Source organism: Lissotriton vulgaris, chromosome 5 (genome assembly GCF_964263255.1).
Source record: "Lissotriton vulgaris chromosome 5, aLisVul1.2, whole genome shotgun sequence".
NCBI lineage: Eukaryota > Metazoa > Chordata > Amphibia > Caudata > Salamandridae > Lissotriton > Lissotriton vulgaris.
The window spans coordinates 1,310,630,181-1,310,647,806 of NC_141693.1; the positions used below are offsets into that span (position 1 = coordinate 1,310,630,181).

General features: G+C 44.5%; 1 protein-coding gene across 5 annotated transcripts in view; it reads left to right on the forward strand.

Annotated features, from left to right (window-relative positions):
- PACSIN1 (protein kinase C and casein kinase substrate in neurons 1) overlaps nucleotides 1–17,626 on the forward strand; it is a 416,659-nt gene that overhangs the window by 355,609 nt on the left and 43,424 nt on the right. For all 5 annotated transcript variants that reach the window (XR_015296000.1, XM_086923202.1, XM_086923203.1 and 2 more), the window contains exons 6-7: nucleotides 2,803–2,978; nucleotides 15,866–15,986. Coding sequence is in view for 4 of the 5 variants with exons in the window: in XM_086923202.1 (XP_086779328.1) it covers nucleotides 2,803–2,978; nucleotides 15,866–15,986 (297 nt within the window). In the remaining variant the exon portion in view is untranslated. The remainder of the gene's footprint in view (nucleotides 1–2,802; nucleotides 2,979–15,865; nucleotides 15,987–17,626) is intronic.

The following is a 17,626-nucleotide window of genomic DNA, read 5'->3' on the forward strand; positions in this document are numbered from 1 at the left end:
TTATCTGTCAAGGCATAAACCAAAATAGAGTGCCGTTCCCACTCTGAGTTGTGATGAAACAGCGGTATCTGGTTTTGCAGATTCCACATTCATGTTTACTGTTTTGTACTACTATGAAGACGGAAAGGTCATTGTATGGCCTACATACATGTTTCTCAAAGATCAATAAAGAATGTAGATCTTAAAAAATGTGTATGTACATGTAAAATTCACAGGCAGCGATAGCACCAGTGCACTTATGGTTGCGCCAGTGTTTTCATAGGTAAAGATTTTTTGTTTTCTTAACTTTAGTGCCAATCCACCAATCTGCATGAAAGTTTCTGAAAATGAAGTACATCCCCTTTTGGTCCTTTAAAGCAAGTTTCATGCAGATCCACGAAGCGAGGGCCAAGTGCAATGGCATTTCCCATTTTAATTTTGCGTTAGAAATCCTTTATGTTCAATACAAAAAACACGCCTGCCAAGAATTTGGCATGAAAGTAGACCTTTTCTCAAGGATTGTACATTTCTTAGTTGGTGTAAATAAATTCATTCCTTTTTGAGAATTTAGTGTGTAAAAAGATGCTGAGGTCGGGCATAAAGATATTACATTTTTGCGTTATGTGAACCATTATTTAGCCGACTTTATGCAGGGCTGGTACCATGGGCCTCTGTGGCTCCAAAATTCGAGAAAATCCTTGAATCTGACTGACCAAGGGGGCTTTTTCTCCCATCAACCTTTTCAGGATTGCAGACCCAGTGTAGGATTCATGGACCTGAAAGAATCTGATTGGCTGGTTGCAACATAAGGAAAAAATCTTTTAGCCGCTATAACTGATGTAGTGATCAAGTTATGAAAATATTTGTAGTAGAGCAGGTAAGGGGCAGAGGGAGCACACCCTGACCACAGGCCTATGTGGGGCCACCAGAGAGAGACCTCTCATTGGCTTGAAATTAAATAAGGAAAATTGGAATTTGTGGATTTGTGGTTCCACTGGCTGGATCTGCGATTCCCACCAAGGTTCCAGGTTCCATGTATGCTGTCTGGGAGCTGCAAATACAAGACAAGGATTCCAGCCTTGTATTTTGAAACTGAGACAAGCTTCACATGGGACTGTTAGCCTGTTGTTAGCTTTATGGCTCCAATTCTGGAACTGTGGATCCAGCAAGGGTCCGTGAAACCTGCCTGAGGTCACAGCACCAGGCTGAAAAGCTTGCATTTGGTTTGCACATCCAACTTTGGATCTGCAAATCCAATCAACAATTTAAAGAAAAGATAGAAGGCCTTTTGTAGACCAAGCAATGCAGCCAATGGCTATGCACTCTGGGGGTTGGCTGTCCATGTATGGTTGGGGCAGGGTCTGGTTGGCAAAGGTCATTGCAGGGGGTAGTGCTGGCCATGAAGTGAAACCTGCAGCCTTAGCTGGAGGTAAGGCTTTGCCTCCAATTCCTGCTTCATAAATCCATAGCAGGGGTTGGCCAAGTGAAGAGGGTTGGGTGTAGGGGCTGCCCAGAGGGTTGACCGTCTGCAGAGGGATGTGTACAGGGATTTCTGCAGTGGACACTAGCCACCTGCACACGGAAGAACTCTGGCCAGGTCGGCTCATCAGCCCCCTTAACATGTGTGCGCAATGAGAGCTGGCTACCCACGGCGGGACACAATCCCACTTACACAGTGGGGTAGGCTTCCCCACGGAGGATTGGATGCAGGGCTTGACCAGAGAACAGGCCCTGCAGGCTCTGGATGCCTGTTTCGGGTCCAGGTAGGATCTGGCTTGGCAGTTCGGGCTCAACTGTTCCCACAAGGAACAGGGTCAAAACTGATTTTCATATGGCTGGGTCCAAACTGGGGTGGTGTGGTGAGCAAAAGAACGATGGGTTTAACCCAGATCCTTGTGACTGGGGTGAATGTTTGCATTGTCCAGCATTCCCTCCATCAATTGTTTTTTGGCTGCAGTCAACAGCAGCAGAATATGGCTAAAGACGTGCACAGTGGGGATTGGCTTCCCATTGAAGGATGGGCGCAGGGACAGGCCAGAGTCAACGGCCATGCACAGATGGGATGGCCACTCTCAGAGCATTGTGCTTAGAGAACTCTTGGATGTGGTATATGATTAAACAAATCCCTGAATAAAACGAAAGATTAAAGTGAAGTTATGGTTGGCTTTGTTAAACCACCTTAATGTATGTTTTTTTTAAAACACCTCCAGTTATTGCTACAAATTAAAGCTGAAAAACTACTGAGATTTGCATATTATGGTTAGGAGCACAATCCTTAACACGCACAATAGTTATGCGGTTAATCACAAGTATTTAAAAATGTACCAGTGAGTGATTGTGTACCACTCACTAGGGTAATTGTGTATACGAAGGTAGTTGTATTTACTATCACAGTTATATTTATGAGTAGTGGATTTACACAAATAATTGACAAATGTGATGTACGCTAGGAAAATTGTGTATACTAAGGTAGTTGTGTTTACTAGCACAGTTAAAGTTACATGAGTTGTGGATTTATACAGATATTGAACTTTACCGGTCAGGGATGTACACTTGGATAATTGTGGTTACCAGGATAGTTGTGTCTACTATAACAGCTGTGTATACATGAGTAGAGTTGTTTACTGATAAAGGAGTATTAACTAGGTAGGGGAGGGGTAAGAGTAACTGCAAAACACTTTATTCATGCTCCACTCCAGCTTCTGCCTCCTTAGCACTAGCCTGGCACACACATCATCTTTGCATCTCTCTCTCCCGCCCTCTTGTGACAGTACAAGTTATCGCAAAGCAAGAATCTCACCTGTGTTCTGCTCTCATTTCTAGACCCAAGAGAAGTATGAGAAGGTTCTGGAAGACCTGAACCGCTCCAACCCGCAGTACATCGAGAGCATGGAGCAGGTCTTCGAGCAGTGCCAGCAGTTTGAGGACAAGCGTCTCGCTTTCCTGAAGGAGGTGCTGCTGGACATCAAGCGCCACCTGAACCTGGCCGAGAGCAGCAGGTAGGTCTGGCAGTAGAAGCCGAAGCATGGGGCGGAAAGGTGGGAAACCAGTTAGGAGGGCACCGTAGATGGACCACAAAGTTCTGCTGAGGGAGAGGGGGGGGGGTTAGTACAGGCTCGATAGGAGCGCACGCAGTGGCGGTGCGTCCATTGGGGGCGTTGGGGCGTTGCCCCACTCGCCATGGACGACCGCATTGCCTGCCAACACTGTCACATGCATTAAATAAAAAACAAATCTGATGATTAAAAATCGGAGCGCACTGCGCGCTACCGGCCCCGGGAGAAGCCCGACAGTACCAGGCATCACATAGGAAGTGGGTCATGGGGGGCGGGGCTGCGGCAAAGAGTGGCAGCAGGCAGAGCAGAATAGCGGAGTACTGCACAATGCGCAGGTGGAATCCAGGAGTAGTCAACAATTTGACGGGCCCGCGCATGCGCACAGTGGGGTAGACCTCCCCCCCCTCCCTCCATAGCTCTCAGAGAACAGGCAGAGACCCCGGGCCCCGGCCTCATAAAGGGCAGAATAGTATCCGGCCTGTAGCCAATCCTGGCGCAGTGTTGCTGTTAACGCTGCGCCAGGATTGGCTGCTGCAGCAGGATGGTGCTGTGCGTTGGTGTTGGCTGGCTGCTGAGGGATGGCCAATCACCATATGGCTATATCCAGCCATGTCTCGGTGATTGGCCATTTCCTAGGCTGTCGGGACGTCACCACGCGTGGCGCACTGCTGACACTGTGCACAACAAGTAAAGTGAAAGTGGAATTAGTAGTGAGAGAGTCACGAAGAGTATACGTGTGAGCGTGACCAGTTCGTTGTGTGTGTCTTAAACCAAGATTCCGGAGTCAGTGATTCACGCAACTCATTCTAGCAGATGTACTCCTCACTCGGTGCCTCCCGGGTTCAGTCTACCTGTAAGTAACTTAACTTTTCTGTACAGTCTTTGAAGGTGGCAAGTTATCCTGACAACACGTGGCTAAGCTAACCTGCATCCTTGGAACAGTTAGCAATGACGACATCACTGAGCTACCGGCGGCTCCAATGAGCAAGCTGAATTGCAGGATTCATTTGTAGAAACTAAAAATGTGTCTTCTCCTTAGAGATTCATTAGATTTAAGTTCAAACAAGTTTTATGTCATATTTTGTTTCAATAATTCACAGTTGTCTACCTCATGTATGCCAGTTCAGTCAGTCTTTGCTTTTTTTAACCCACAGCACTTTGCATTCTGGAACTTGACATTTTCTGCGAAAAGAATGACCTAAAGTCGAAGCATGGAAAGCGTTATTGTTTTAAAAGCCAGCACTCTTTCGGGGTGACATTTGTTTACTCCATGATGCGCGTTTTTTTAGAAGTGTATTTATTATTGGTGGCAAGAATGCAATGCTAATTGTAAATAACACAGCACATCACAACCGCCGGCTCCGGAAATGGCTTTGTGCGCAGAGCGCTGTGTTTTCTGAATGTGTTGGCTTGGTCAGCGCCAGAGGTGGGCTGTGTGGGCACACATAATGTGTTGCCTCCGTCTCACATTGTGTGCCTCATCTGTAACGCGATCAGAGCTTTATGTCTGCGGCTATTATTACTTGCCGACTTTGGTACTGGGGAACCAGGTTGGATGGAGTTTTGGGCGTGGGCTCAACATTCTGTGATTCTGGGCAAATGACTTAATCTTCCCGTGCCTACCAAAAAATTACTTTATACCAATGTAACGTTACTAGTGCTTATTGAAAGCGCTTCAATGCCTTTGAGTCGAGCTTTTTGCTATATAAAACTGCAAAAAACAAATGGGACACTTTAAAGTAACACCTTCAGGAATTGCCCTTTTAGTGAAATGTAATTCGGAATCATCAATGTGCCCTTCCTTGCCAGTCTATCTCTGGTGGAGCAGTTCTAGTACAGGAACTGTATTTACAATGAGGACTTCCAGTGTTCGTCAGGAATATAGAAAAATTCACCTTCATGAATCTTCGGGTTTTTAGGGCGAGCGCTTTAAAATAATGATCTACTTGGAAACATTTGTACAGAAGAGCTTCTGCTGCCGCTATAATGAACTAGCCTCTAAGTTATAGACTCTGGTGGCAGGAAGGGGATATCCCGCCTCCATTTCCTTATTTGCCTAAATGTGTGATCCTGAGTAAATGGCTTTGAACATCTCGTGCTTTTAATTCACAAATCTACTGTGGGTAACCTAGTCCCCTACAGTCCCTGCGGCGGACCCCATCAACATAAGCCCATATCTGTGAGATATCGGGAGACTCCGTGGGAGGGGGGATCGTCGCATTCTGCAAGGACTCCCGCATCATTTTGTGTTACTCCACTGCATATCCACCAAAACTGTTAGCTAACTCAGAGTGGTTCTGGTCACAGTGTAATCTGTATAAAAATCGGCTGAGTTATTCAACAGGGGAATACAAATCGAGTTTCATATCAGCTAGGAGCAGCGCTGCGCACTCACACAAGGAAAGATGGTTTGCAGCTGAACCTGAAGGAAGGCCACTATCGTAACAAAAGCGAGGTAAGTGGGGTACTCCTGGCGACCGGTTATAGGACTCGCATTCTTTCTGCATTTAGTGGATTTCATTCCTCCATGGGTGTGAATCTTTATTTTAATCATTCCACACATCAGCGAACTCTGGCCTCAGAGAACAGCATGCTGCATTTTGGAGCAGGGGCTAATAATACAAAACCTTTTGATCGGACCGGGCGGGCATCATTGCAATATAAAATGCTCCTTGGGCCTGAAAGTCTACAAAGATTCATCGGTATACACAGAGTAAGAACCCGGCAAACAGCAACTGAATCGTCAAGAGCAGCATTTTACAGGGCCACTGCTATCATGTAATTATGCGGCCGCGTGTTTTTTTTCGCTTAAGTATGCATTTGCCGCATCTGCCACATAATCCATCGTCTTCTGCATAATCTTCAGATTGTAATAAAAAAAAGGTTCATTTCTATCTCAAAGGGTTCAAAAGTTACTAAAGACGCAGCAACACGTGCTGCCCCTCAGTGGAAGGCCCTCTGTAAAGCTTGATTGGTCACCATTCTGTTGCTTATTGCTATAGTTTTGTGTTAAACCGGTGCTAATGAGGGTCAAGCAATGCCCAGGAAGTGTTAACAAGTACAAAGATGACAAAAACATGCAGTAATACGATCGTAAAATGTGCCACATTAAACCACATCATTTGCGTTTTCTTGCCGCAAAATTTGGTCCTTCCCTGCCGCATAATTCCAGTGGCCCTTATTATACATTGCGTCACAGGCTTTTTAGGGGGGCCATGGGCATAGCTGCCTTTGGTGTAGTGACAGGGGTGCCCATGGGCTTGAGCGGCCTATGCCCTGATAGTTCTTCACTTTTACTGCCCACTTGCAGCCAAATGGGTAGTTTCCCTTGCTTGCACCAGGACCATTGGCACCATTACTGATGGCGTCATGCAGCTCGTCTCTATTTTTTAGACACCACATACATATTTGTTGCTGTCCTCTCCGCTGTCTTGACGGAGTAGGGTCCTCAGACATGCCCCCTCCTTGTGTGCTGCTTTTGCGTCCACGTAAGTTTTTCGCACTTAAGTTGCTTGCTTCTGGTTCCAAGCAGCTTCACCTAAAAGCGGCTTTGGAATTTGTAAGTGAACTTCCTGACTGTGAGTGCGTACAGAGGTGGATATTTAGGTTTAGCGTTGGGCCTGGGACCGGTTGGTTAACTGTTCTGCAATAAATGGTTCTAAAAATCGTAATGAGCTCTTGAAGGCAGTAAGGAATGGCATGGCCGAGGGGGCCGCCGTGTCTACAGTCTAGGCACTTAGGGACAGAGGTGGGCTGATCTATTTCCAAATGCATCGTGCGTCACGTACATCGACTGGGCTATAGGCGTTTTGGGGCTGGCCCGAGTCCGAGTCAAGCATATATGTCAGGCATGACTCCCTACTTTGGTTTCCTATGCGGTCTGAGACTGAGGTCTGGGGACAGACGTGAGTCCGAGGGTGGCACGGGGTCGGGGAGCACTAGAATGGATAGATTAGGTCCTGGGTGTGTCTGGCAGGTCGGTCGGCAGTCCGAGAATGGATTTGAGGCTGTGGTTACCATGGATGGACTGGAGGTCAGAGTTCAGATCCTCTCAGATCAGGGCAGGGGCAGGGCATATTTGAGAACATCACAGACATGCATTGCAGATTCTGGGAGCATCTCTCCCACACGGTGTTTTGGAAGACCTCGCCTGCAGGTAGTGGCCCGAATGTTCTCCTTTCGTATTCCACCAGTCCCACGTACATGGATGAGAACAGGTTATAATGTACGGCAGGTTCCTATGAAGCTCTGTTTGATAATGGCCTCCATTTATGTGCAACCCGGCTCTATTAAAGTTATTTTTAAACACACGTAAAGGGCGGAGCTCGGTGACCCACAGCATCAACAAACATACATCATTGTGACGTTGACAGTTTTCCTAAATACACAGGAGAAAATAAAGGGCATTGCAGTTGAATCAAAACAGAAAGACAATTATATACACCCCTACCCCCATTGTACAGTCTACCTACCATACAAGGGCTCTATTAAAGTTTGCCATGATGAATTCTGTGGTGAGATGGTGGTGCTCTCCTTATTGGTCTTTTTGAGGGTCTCTTCGTTCACGAAGACTCTCACATGCCTGTTTCTTCGCTTTCTCAAAGGACATTTCACTCACTGGTGATACGTGCGGCTTCCAGTATCTACAGCTCTTTCATCTTCAACTCAACATGCGAACGTGGAAGTGGAAGTGGATGTGTTTGTCTTGGTTTTGAAATAGGGTTAGGGAGACTAGATTTCTCTGGTTGTTTGTGGGGGTGAGGGTGCTGGTTATCATTGAGTTCAAAGGATTTTTCCAATCTTAAAAAGGCAACTTGTAGCACTTGTAGGTAGCACTGGGCAATGTTGAGGTCTGCACTAAAACTGGTTTCACTTCAGGAAGACTGATTTTTACACTTAGAAGGTTGCAGATTTATCTGCCCAGCTCCTCCTTTTCCCCTTGCCCATCCTGGCTAGATTTAAGTCTGGAAGGGACTGTTAACGTGTTAATATGCAGAGTTGGTATTAAGATTTGTTTCTTTGCTTATCCGAGTCTTTAGAAATGTTTTTTGAACGGTTTACAAGAGCTCGCCTTTAATCTCTGTATCTTGTCCATCTATACTAGATGGGACAGGAAATCTTGCAAACAGTTTCGTTCCTGCGCTTTAGGTTGGGAATTTTCTGAGTAGTGTGCCTACTTGAAAACACTACCTATGTAATAGGGCTCCCGGTTTTCCGTTTTTACGGATTTTTACATATAAATACAGACGGAAAACAAGTTTTCCTTTTATCTGTATTTATATGTAAAAAAACGGGAAAATACTAGTATATTTTGCTGTGCTGCCGTCTGGTGTCTCACCTTCCTTAGAGGCTTAAGAGGTGACAGCTTCCCCAGCTTCCCGTGTGCACACAGAGCTGCCAGCCGCACCCAAGTACTTCACAGGTCTTTGAAAGACCATTTATTTGTTAATGAGGCTGCTTTGTTATTTCACCCCTTTTAGAGCCCCTGCCAGAGTCAGATTAGGACGGACTTCATAGCTGCCAAGGTTTCAGATTGCTATGTAAATAAGAGTGACATTTCAACTACCATGAGTGATACTTTCAAAAGCAAAATAAAGCAACGCATAATAGGGAGACAGGATATAAGTATCAGAATTTACATCCATTTAAGCAACTAGAAAAAGAAGATTTTAAAATTGCAGCAGAGCACCAGAAATTGAAGGGCACTTCCCTTGTAACCTTACCGTACTGTTAAGGTCGGCGGGACGGCCCGGTTCCTCTAGAACACGGGTACTCATAGTACGGCCCGGCAAGCCTTCCCTGGCGGCCCGGGGACCTTCCAGTCATCGGACCAGTGTTTAAAAAAAAAAAAAATTAAAGACTGACATATGAATATGGAGTTAACTGCATTTGGGATTGGTTAAAAGGGAATTGTTCTATATACAGCCATGCGTTGATTTCTCGAACAGAAGTTTTCAAATACATTTTCCACATTGCTTTGCAGAGACCTCTAACCTGTCCCCATAGCCATTGATCAACATCGACATCGCAGTTTCATAACGAGCCCACAAGAACTGTCTAACTGTGAAAACAGTTTATGAATTGCAACGTTTAGTCAACCATACACTGTCAGCTAAAATAATTCACCATCATCCTGTGCATAAGGCAACTTTATGTCTATCTTACACCTTACAAATAAGATCGGGTGTCACACAGAACATTTTGCCCTGTCAAAGGTTATTAATGGATTCTAACAATGTCAGGATGGAGCTGAACATTTTTTTTTAAAGACTGTCTGCAACCAGAGCGGAGCGCGACTCTGGGAGACTCTGCTGCTCTGTGGGGGCCTAAGAAGAGGTGTAATACAAAAGCCCCATTAACATGCAAATGGTCTTTTAAAGACCTGTGAAGTGCTCGGGCGGCTGTGTGTGCATGCTGGGAAGCAGCCTGGGCTGACACACAGGCAGGGTGAGATAACAGAGGGAGGTAGAGGGAGGGAGACAGAGGGAAAGGGAGTGAGGGGAGGGGAGTGAGGGAAGGGGAGTGAGGGAAGGAGTGAGGCAAGGTGAGGGAGGGAGTGAGAGAAGGGGAGTGACGGAGGGAGTGCGGGAAGGGGAGGGGAGGGAGAGAAGGGGAGTGAGGGAGGGGAGTGAGTGAATGGGAGGAAGGGAAGCTTACAGAAGCTGGTACTTACTTGGGCCGGGGCCGGAAGCAGAGTCCCAACTTGTAGTGTGGCGAGGACGGCTCCATTAATTACTAAAGCAGCATCTCTCTGCAAGGCAGTGGCTGCAAGCTCATGAATTCAGCTGCGAGCCACCGCAGGCTACCATAATTCGGGGGTTTGTCAAGGCGTATCAGTGATAGGATCCCTCTAGGCTTGCGTCAGTCCAGTGAGTAGTCCCAGGCGCAGCACGGCCGTCCAGTGACACACAGACCCAGGGCTAATGAACGCGCGCTGGGTCTGCATCAATCTCAACGGACGCTGTGGTTATTCACTGAACTCAGCTCTGCACGTTTGTATCATGGGAATTCAAGCCAATAGGCTTAAATCTTTTAAACAGAAACAAAGAGTGGGGGTTAAGTTCTACCCAAAAGCAATCTTCCTTTCTCCCCAAGCAGGAATCTAATGACCCAACATGACCTGTGTTGTGCCTGCCTCCAGGCCTTCGACAGAGATCACAGATTGGGGTTTATTTACAAGCTCCTCGCGTTGCATTGTCAATTTAAATAAATGTGGAAAAATACTAGCTGTAGCGTCATCTTTTGCTTGTGGCAAAAATAAATGTGGATAAATACAGAAAAAATGGCCGAAAAATAAATATGGATAAATACAGACTGAAATGGCAAAAAAATAAATACCATAAAACCGGGAGCCCTACTATGTAACAACCTGCATGTCTGTTGCTTTTCGCTAGGCTACAAGTCTGCAGTACATTGAGTGTTGGCTAGATATTTATTTGTGCCTATGCCAGTGCTGCCAACTGGGGATTCTCCTGAACCTTGGATGAATAATTAATAGTTAAAATATTTTGTTACTTTTTACTGCACAGCCTTTTAACTGCAGGGTATCGACAGGAAGGAAGGTTACTGTTAAACCTGTAGAAAAGCAATCAGCCTCATTAAGAGACCTGCATTGAATTCTCAGTTTCCCACTAACTGTTCAGGCAGTTGGGGCAAATTAACATTCTGCCACGAACTAGGAATAGTTCTCAACATCTATTGGCCCTTAGTTGCATTGCCCTGATCCCTTCAGAACAGCGCTGGTCTTGGGGTGTAGGGCGGGTTCATGCTGTCTCATATACTGTATGGGTTCATGCTGTCTCATATATATAGTCCCGGGGCAGGAGACATGCTCTCACATATTTCACCCATGCATTCGCACCCTCTTCTTGCCTGATGGTCCTTCTTCCTGAAGGACTGCGAGTGCGCACCCCCCTTCTCACGAGTGTGTCTCAAGCCCCGGGCCCGCACCCTCCCTGATTCGGTCACAGACCAGCGCCCCGGGATGTTTTTCTCCTAAGCGCTGCAGGAGTCTGTTATGAAGCTCTGTGGTTATACTGAATAAGCAGCTACCTATGTTATATGACAGCTCTTTAATAAATACCTGCACTTTCACAATTGCTTTATTAACCTTCCTGCTTTCTCAAATTTGCTTGAAAATGCTCCATTTTTCACCTATTTTTTCAAAATTTTCTCGGGGGGAAATCCCCCCGAACCCTCCTTAAGGGGTTCGGGCTCGCTCGCTGCGCTCGCTCGCTACGGTGCAGTATGATTATCACTTTCCGCCCCACCACTTTCAAATGTCACCAGCCGCCACTGAGCGCACGTGACTAATGCTGAGAGCTCCTCTCAAGTGTGGGAGGATGGTGGAAGCTCACAGCCATTCAGAAGGAAGGTCAGTGGCAACAGTGAGCGTCCATACTTTCAGGGAGTGAAGTGGTAACACTAGCTCATGGGAACGGGCCCCAGGAATGGTACAATTCCATGGAAATCATGGACGTTATTTTGGGGTCGCCAAGTGTCAAAACTGTGACCCCATGCTTTCTCCTTGTGACCCCTGGCACTGCATTTGCGCCCTCTAGCCTCCAAGGCAGCAACATCAGACCAAGGAACACCGGGCTAGCTCTTCCTTATGAGCATCGTTTGGGGCTCCAAACTCCTTGTGTTTTGTAAAACAAAAATTATTACACTAGTAGTGAATAACAATATATCAATCACTATTAGTGTAATATAAACATAGAGTACAATTATCTACAATATGGCTGTGTCTGGCAGCAGAGGTAAGTAGAAATGCTTTAAAATGTATTAAAAGTGCAGGTGCGAGTATGCTGATGTGATAGGCAGTGTGTGTATGTGTGTGTGATTGTGTGTGTATGTGTAAGCATGTGTGTGTGTGAGTGAATGTTAAGGTCAAATGCCATGTGATGTCACATCCTCTACCCCATACCTTTTGGTGAATTGACATTCATGATGGAAATAGGGTAAAAAGATAAACTGCAGTGTGAGGAATAATGAACCCAGGGGCAGCCACAAATGGAATGCTTGGAGCACGGGGCTCACTAAGAGGAAATACATTGGCCATAGATGAAGCCATGAAGTGCCGGGAGTGTACAGGGGAAACGTTGAAAGACATGGTTCAGGAGTAAGGCACAGTGGAATGGCGGCTATCTATAGATTCAGTAGATGAGCACAGCAGACATCACAGCTGGTCTCCAGGTGTGGGAATGGTAAGAGAGTCAGTCTCCGGCAAGGCGAACCATGAGAATAGCGAACATCCTTGATTTCAGGACAGGGGGACCGCAGGAAAGATAGCAAGATTTTTTTTTTCACCAAATACGTTTATTGCCAATTTTTATGACTTCCAAACATTAGACACTGCATTCTTCGCATAAACTTTGTACGACATCTACACATCATGCTTGCAACCAGTGACATGGAAGTGGGGAAAATATTTTATATGGATCAGCTATACTTTTTTACTGACCATGCGAATATCACTGGATATTTTTCATATAACACAGTCAAATTATGGCTGTAGGTTGTATCTCTTATCGTCACATCTTGTTAAGTTGTGAGCCATACCCATGTATTCCTGCCAATCCACCCAGATCTTGGAGTGCTTGTAAGGGCATCAGCGAGCCTCAAAGCAACGCTGCAAATCTTTGGTATAGGGGCAGCAGGACTGGTGGTGGGTCATGACCTTGAAGCACAGAGGGGATGGTGGAGGCATGCTTTTCAGGGGAATGTTAGGATATTTCTTCAAGTGCTGAGACCAGTGGGCAGTGCTGAGTAGATATATATACACAATAAGGGGGGCCTGAGAAGATTTAGAAGACCAAGGAGGGCCAACTCCCCAATCAAATATTTTAGTACACACAGGGCCCTCAGGTCTAGTGAAGTGCGGAGCTGCAGCAAACGGGGATTGCCTCAAAGGGGAGGTTGGGGGGGGGGGGCAGGGGGATTTCCCTTTTAAGGAAGGTTGCCCTCACCCACCAATGGTGGCATGCTTCATCATCGGGCATCCTCCTCGCACCATGAAGCCTAGTCCAGGTGCGGCTACAACCTCCTCACTGCGAGGGAGGAGCTAAGGCATGTTTTAATGGAGGGGTTGTTACTAAAACCCAACACGAGCTACTGAGGTGTCCTGAGGTTGAAAATGCTAGTGTTTAAAATGCCATTGGTTGAATTAACCGAATATGTAACTAAAAGAAGACTTAAGTAATGGAACATAAAAAGACTTTGAATACTATTGTAAATGTGTTGCTGAAACTACGAATTCCACAGTGCTTCATTGTGGGCCAGTGTGGTGATATGTATAAAATGTTATGGAATAAAAGACTTCCCCAACCGTGAACAAGCCTTTGGGGTGAAACGCGATGCTGATAGTGTGGTGGTGAAATAAATAACCTTTACAGAGTATTTCTGGAGTGCAGCAATCTTTCTTGATTTTTGAGATTATTATCGGGCCGGATTCTGACATTCTATGTTTGCACCAGATGGCTGAGCATGCTGCCAAATATATATCTATATATGTTCCAACAATACAATGCAACATACTCAGCCATCTGGTGCAAACATAGAACGGTGGAAGACAGCCTGACAATATTATAAACAAATATATATATATATATATATATATATTCTCCCAACACAAAGTCCCTCGATCCTCTGGACTGATTTAAAAAAAGAGTACTCAGAGCCGCTCCAGCGTGGTTTGCCATAATTTATTCCAGCTTTTGCGGTTTAGCAAGGTTACAAACGCGTTTCGGCGTTGCCGCCTTCGTCAGTGTAAACCAGAGTACTTTTTTGTGGTGATTTAAATAAAATTCATTGTGACTTCCTGTCACGTGCTTTAAAAATAAACATAAAAAACGGCACAATTCATGTAATTCAAGCATTAATCATGGCGGCCATCTTATGGTGGTAGATGATGTGAGCAATCAATCACAGAATGTGACTTTAAAGCATTTCATTATGATTGTCAAACATTCATATGCTCCATTTTTATAAATGTGAAAATCAATTTATATACAGTTCCTTTCATATGCATGTGTAATATTATCAACCATATTACTGGTCGCTTATCATTGTTTACTGGTGCCGTTAATTCGCACAGCTCCCAACGGTCCCGTTGGGAACCCTGTCGAATGATTCACGGATTTGTTACACAGGAATTATTTTTAATTATAAACTGATTGTGTTTTTTTCGATCAAGCCCTGAAAAAAAATATATATATACATATATATATATATATATATATATATCCTTGCTCCGTAATCCTTTACTACGGTAAAAGAATGGACCGCATTCAGTGACTCAGGTTATTATGAATCCATTACGATTTTATTCATCGTATTAAACACAGGAAAACAGGACGCATTTCAGCATCTCGCCTTTGTCCACTGTTGTATATATATATATATATATATATATATGTGTGTGTGTGTTTATATATATATAATATATATATGTGTGTGTATATATACATATATATTTTTTTCCACCAAAACAAATGCACCACACTCCAGGGTAACTGGTAATTTTGTTGCTCTTATTAAAGCACAATTATCACCATCACCTACGTTTCAACCAAGAAATGGTCTTGTTCTCGGTTTCATGAGTTAAACATGAAGTCGATCAAAGACTTTAGAGGAAGAACATTCTCAATCAATGAGAGGATAACTTGTGATACAACGTATGTTGTTTACATGATTGAATGTACGTGTTGTCTACGTTATATAGGCAGCACAATCTGTCCTCTGTGGAAACGAAAACAGCAGCGGCCTTCAAAGCCTGTGGTTCTCCCTTACTCTATAAAGCTGTAAAGGGATGAGCTAGGGTGTGAGAGGCTATGTCGACGAGGGGTTCCTCAGCCACTGCATAAGTGCCCCTGGAAATCAATAGCGTTTTAATAATGTGCATGCCAAAATGTGCTTTTAAAATGAAAAACTGAACTTTGTTACAGTGTTTGAAATGTTTGAAATGTTAAATATGTTAGTATGAGAAACTAAAAGGCAACATTCAACATTTATTGTAAACCAAATGTATTGCAGGATAGTCCCACAGAAACTACCCACAAAGCACTTACTGCTTGTGTTTTTCAATTCCAAGGCCTGGATTCATTATGAGAAAAAGCACACTAACACAGAATGCACTCGTGATCTGTTCTTGTCTTTTAAGATGGTCTCTCCCAATTCCATTTGAAAATATGTTGCTTCCTTGCAATGTTTCGTAAGAAATGTTCCTAAGTCCAGCTACAGCCGTTTGGTTTGCTCACAAACAATTAACATTTCTAGTACTACTTGTGCCAGAGTATTTATCCATTTTGTCATTAGAGTTGACAGGTCAGGGCGTTTTTCTGAAAGAAGGAATTAGCATTAAAAAAAACCTCTCTATGAGACATTACTCAGCAGGACACTAGATGGCACCATTCCCTCGAGTAAATGAGAGAGAGAGAGAGAGAGAGAGCGAGAGAGAGAGAGAATGAGTAATGGTGAGGGCTAGAAGATTTGCGTGATTCTGTGGCTGCAGCATGAGCGTTTACCACATCATTATAGATTTACCACCTTTAACACATAATTTGCATACTTTTGGATGTTGTAAAAATGTCTTCTTTTTAATTCACAAACTAATGTGTTAAGACACACATTTTTTTTACATGCTACGCATGATTTCCTTTTACAAACACTCATGTTTTTGCAGTTATGGGAGCAATCACAAGGAGGATTTAGTGAAGCGCAGTCTGTCTCTTGTGGTCTGTGTCTCCAGTGGATAATATAGCCTTTATACTTCACCTTTTTAAAGCAATGATAAATGGTCTGTTGATGGTCAGTACCGATTGTTCTTTCAGTTATGCAAATGTCTACCGGGAGCTGGAGCAGACAATTCGTTCATCAGATGTCCAGGAGGATCTCAAGTGGTTCCGCAACACGCATGGACCAGGGATGCACATGAACTGGCCGCAGCTTGAGGTGGGCAGAGTGTCCTTCTGTGTTTTGTGTGTGCACCTGACAAGCTCCCCAGACCTACCTTCTCAGAAGTCTTTGGGTCGAAGGACCTACACTGCCCTTTTTAGGTCTACCCTGGGCAGCACATGTGCTGCTCTGTGAGGCATGCTGTATTCAGGCAGGGACTAGAAGCTCCGCCCATATTTTTCATTGTCCACTGTAAACTGTGCCTGTTCCTTGGTCAATAGGCTTAGTAGTCCCTCCTTAGTACCGCCTGTCTCATTTTGTAACCTCCCATGGCGACACCCCTTGTTATGTGTGTTGATACTCGGTAGGCTTTAATTACAGCATCCGAGCACTAATTTCTCAAATAGCTTTGTCCTGCCTGTTTTTGCAGGCAGGCAACACTCTCTTGTAACACTTAAAAAAAACAATTATAGCATGGACGCCGAACGCATTTGCAAAGTAATCGGTCTCACATTTATGAGAGTTTGAGAGCTATTGGTATTGTAAATGACAAGGCCTTTTATTTATCTGTTTTAAAAACAACACAAATAAAAGGAATTGTCATTTACAATGCCAATAGCTCTCAAACTCTCATAAATGTGAGACTGATTACATTGCAGATGTTTGTTCTGTGACTGTTCTTCTGACCGAGATGCAGTGTGATGTGAGTGCGGTTGAAAGATATTTATAGCTGGTTTCAGGGTAGGCAAATTGTTCCCCATTTGCTATAGATAGGAAAGCACTGCAGCCTCTAGCCTGCCAGCCCTCCAGGTTACCCATTTGTCTAAGCACCTTTCAAAAAAATTTCTAGACAGACCCCTGAGTTGTGGAGAAAGAGTGGAAAAGCTCAACAGTTGGTCTAAGGGTTGAAGATTTGATTTCAATGAAGAAAGGAATGCACTGTGTAAGATCATCAGACAGGAGAGAATTCTTTTTTGGGGGGACTCCTAATGGCTGACCCTCTGTGGCTGAAGAGTGTAAAAAGGATCTGCTGATAGATTTTTTGAACAATGAGAGGTATGACTAAAAGTGACGCAAACTGGCAAACAGTGTAGACTTGGGATTTACTTTCCATCGAACAACTTGTTTTGCTCTGGAAAGTAGCCATCAAGTAGTGCCACAAAGTACTATGCACAACTTTGCACTACTTTACATTAAGGAGGCATATTATGGGTGGTACACGGGTGTTCCTACGCAACCACCCTTAGGGTTCAACTTAAAGCCCTAGCTACTAACAATGGAAGACAAGACTTTGCATAAAAAGTAACGCCTCATCAATGCGCACCTTTTAATTTCTCCTAACCTTTCCAACATTGAATGTGTGCTGTACTGAACAGCACACATGCAATTTGGGAAAAATTTAGAATATGTCTAAGCATAGTATTTTATACTGGAAGGGGAACCTTCCAGTACAAAATCAATGCTCGACATCACACAGACCCCCTTGCACCATGGTGCTGTTGCACAGGGGAGCGGTAAACAACACCACTGCTGAGTAGATATGGAGCAGTTCTGTTCTCTCCAGTTCACTCTGCAGAGGAACTTTGGCTGCTGCACTGCATTGCGTGAAATGTTAGTAAATCGTCCCCTGGATGTGTTACTACTATTCTGACAGCTGCTAACTAATGAATTATCCATCAAACTGTGTCCAGTTCTAC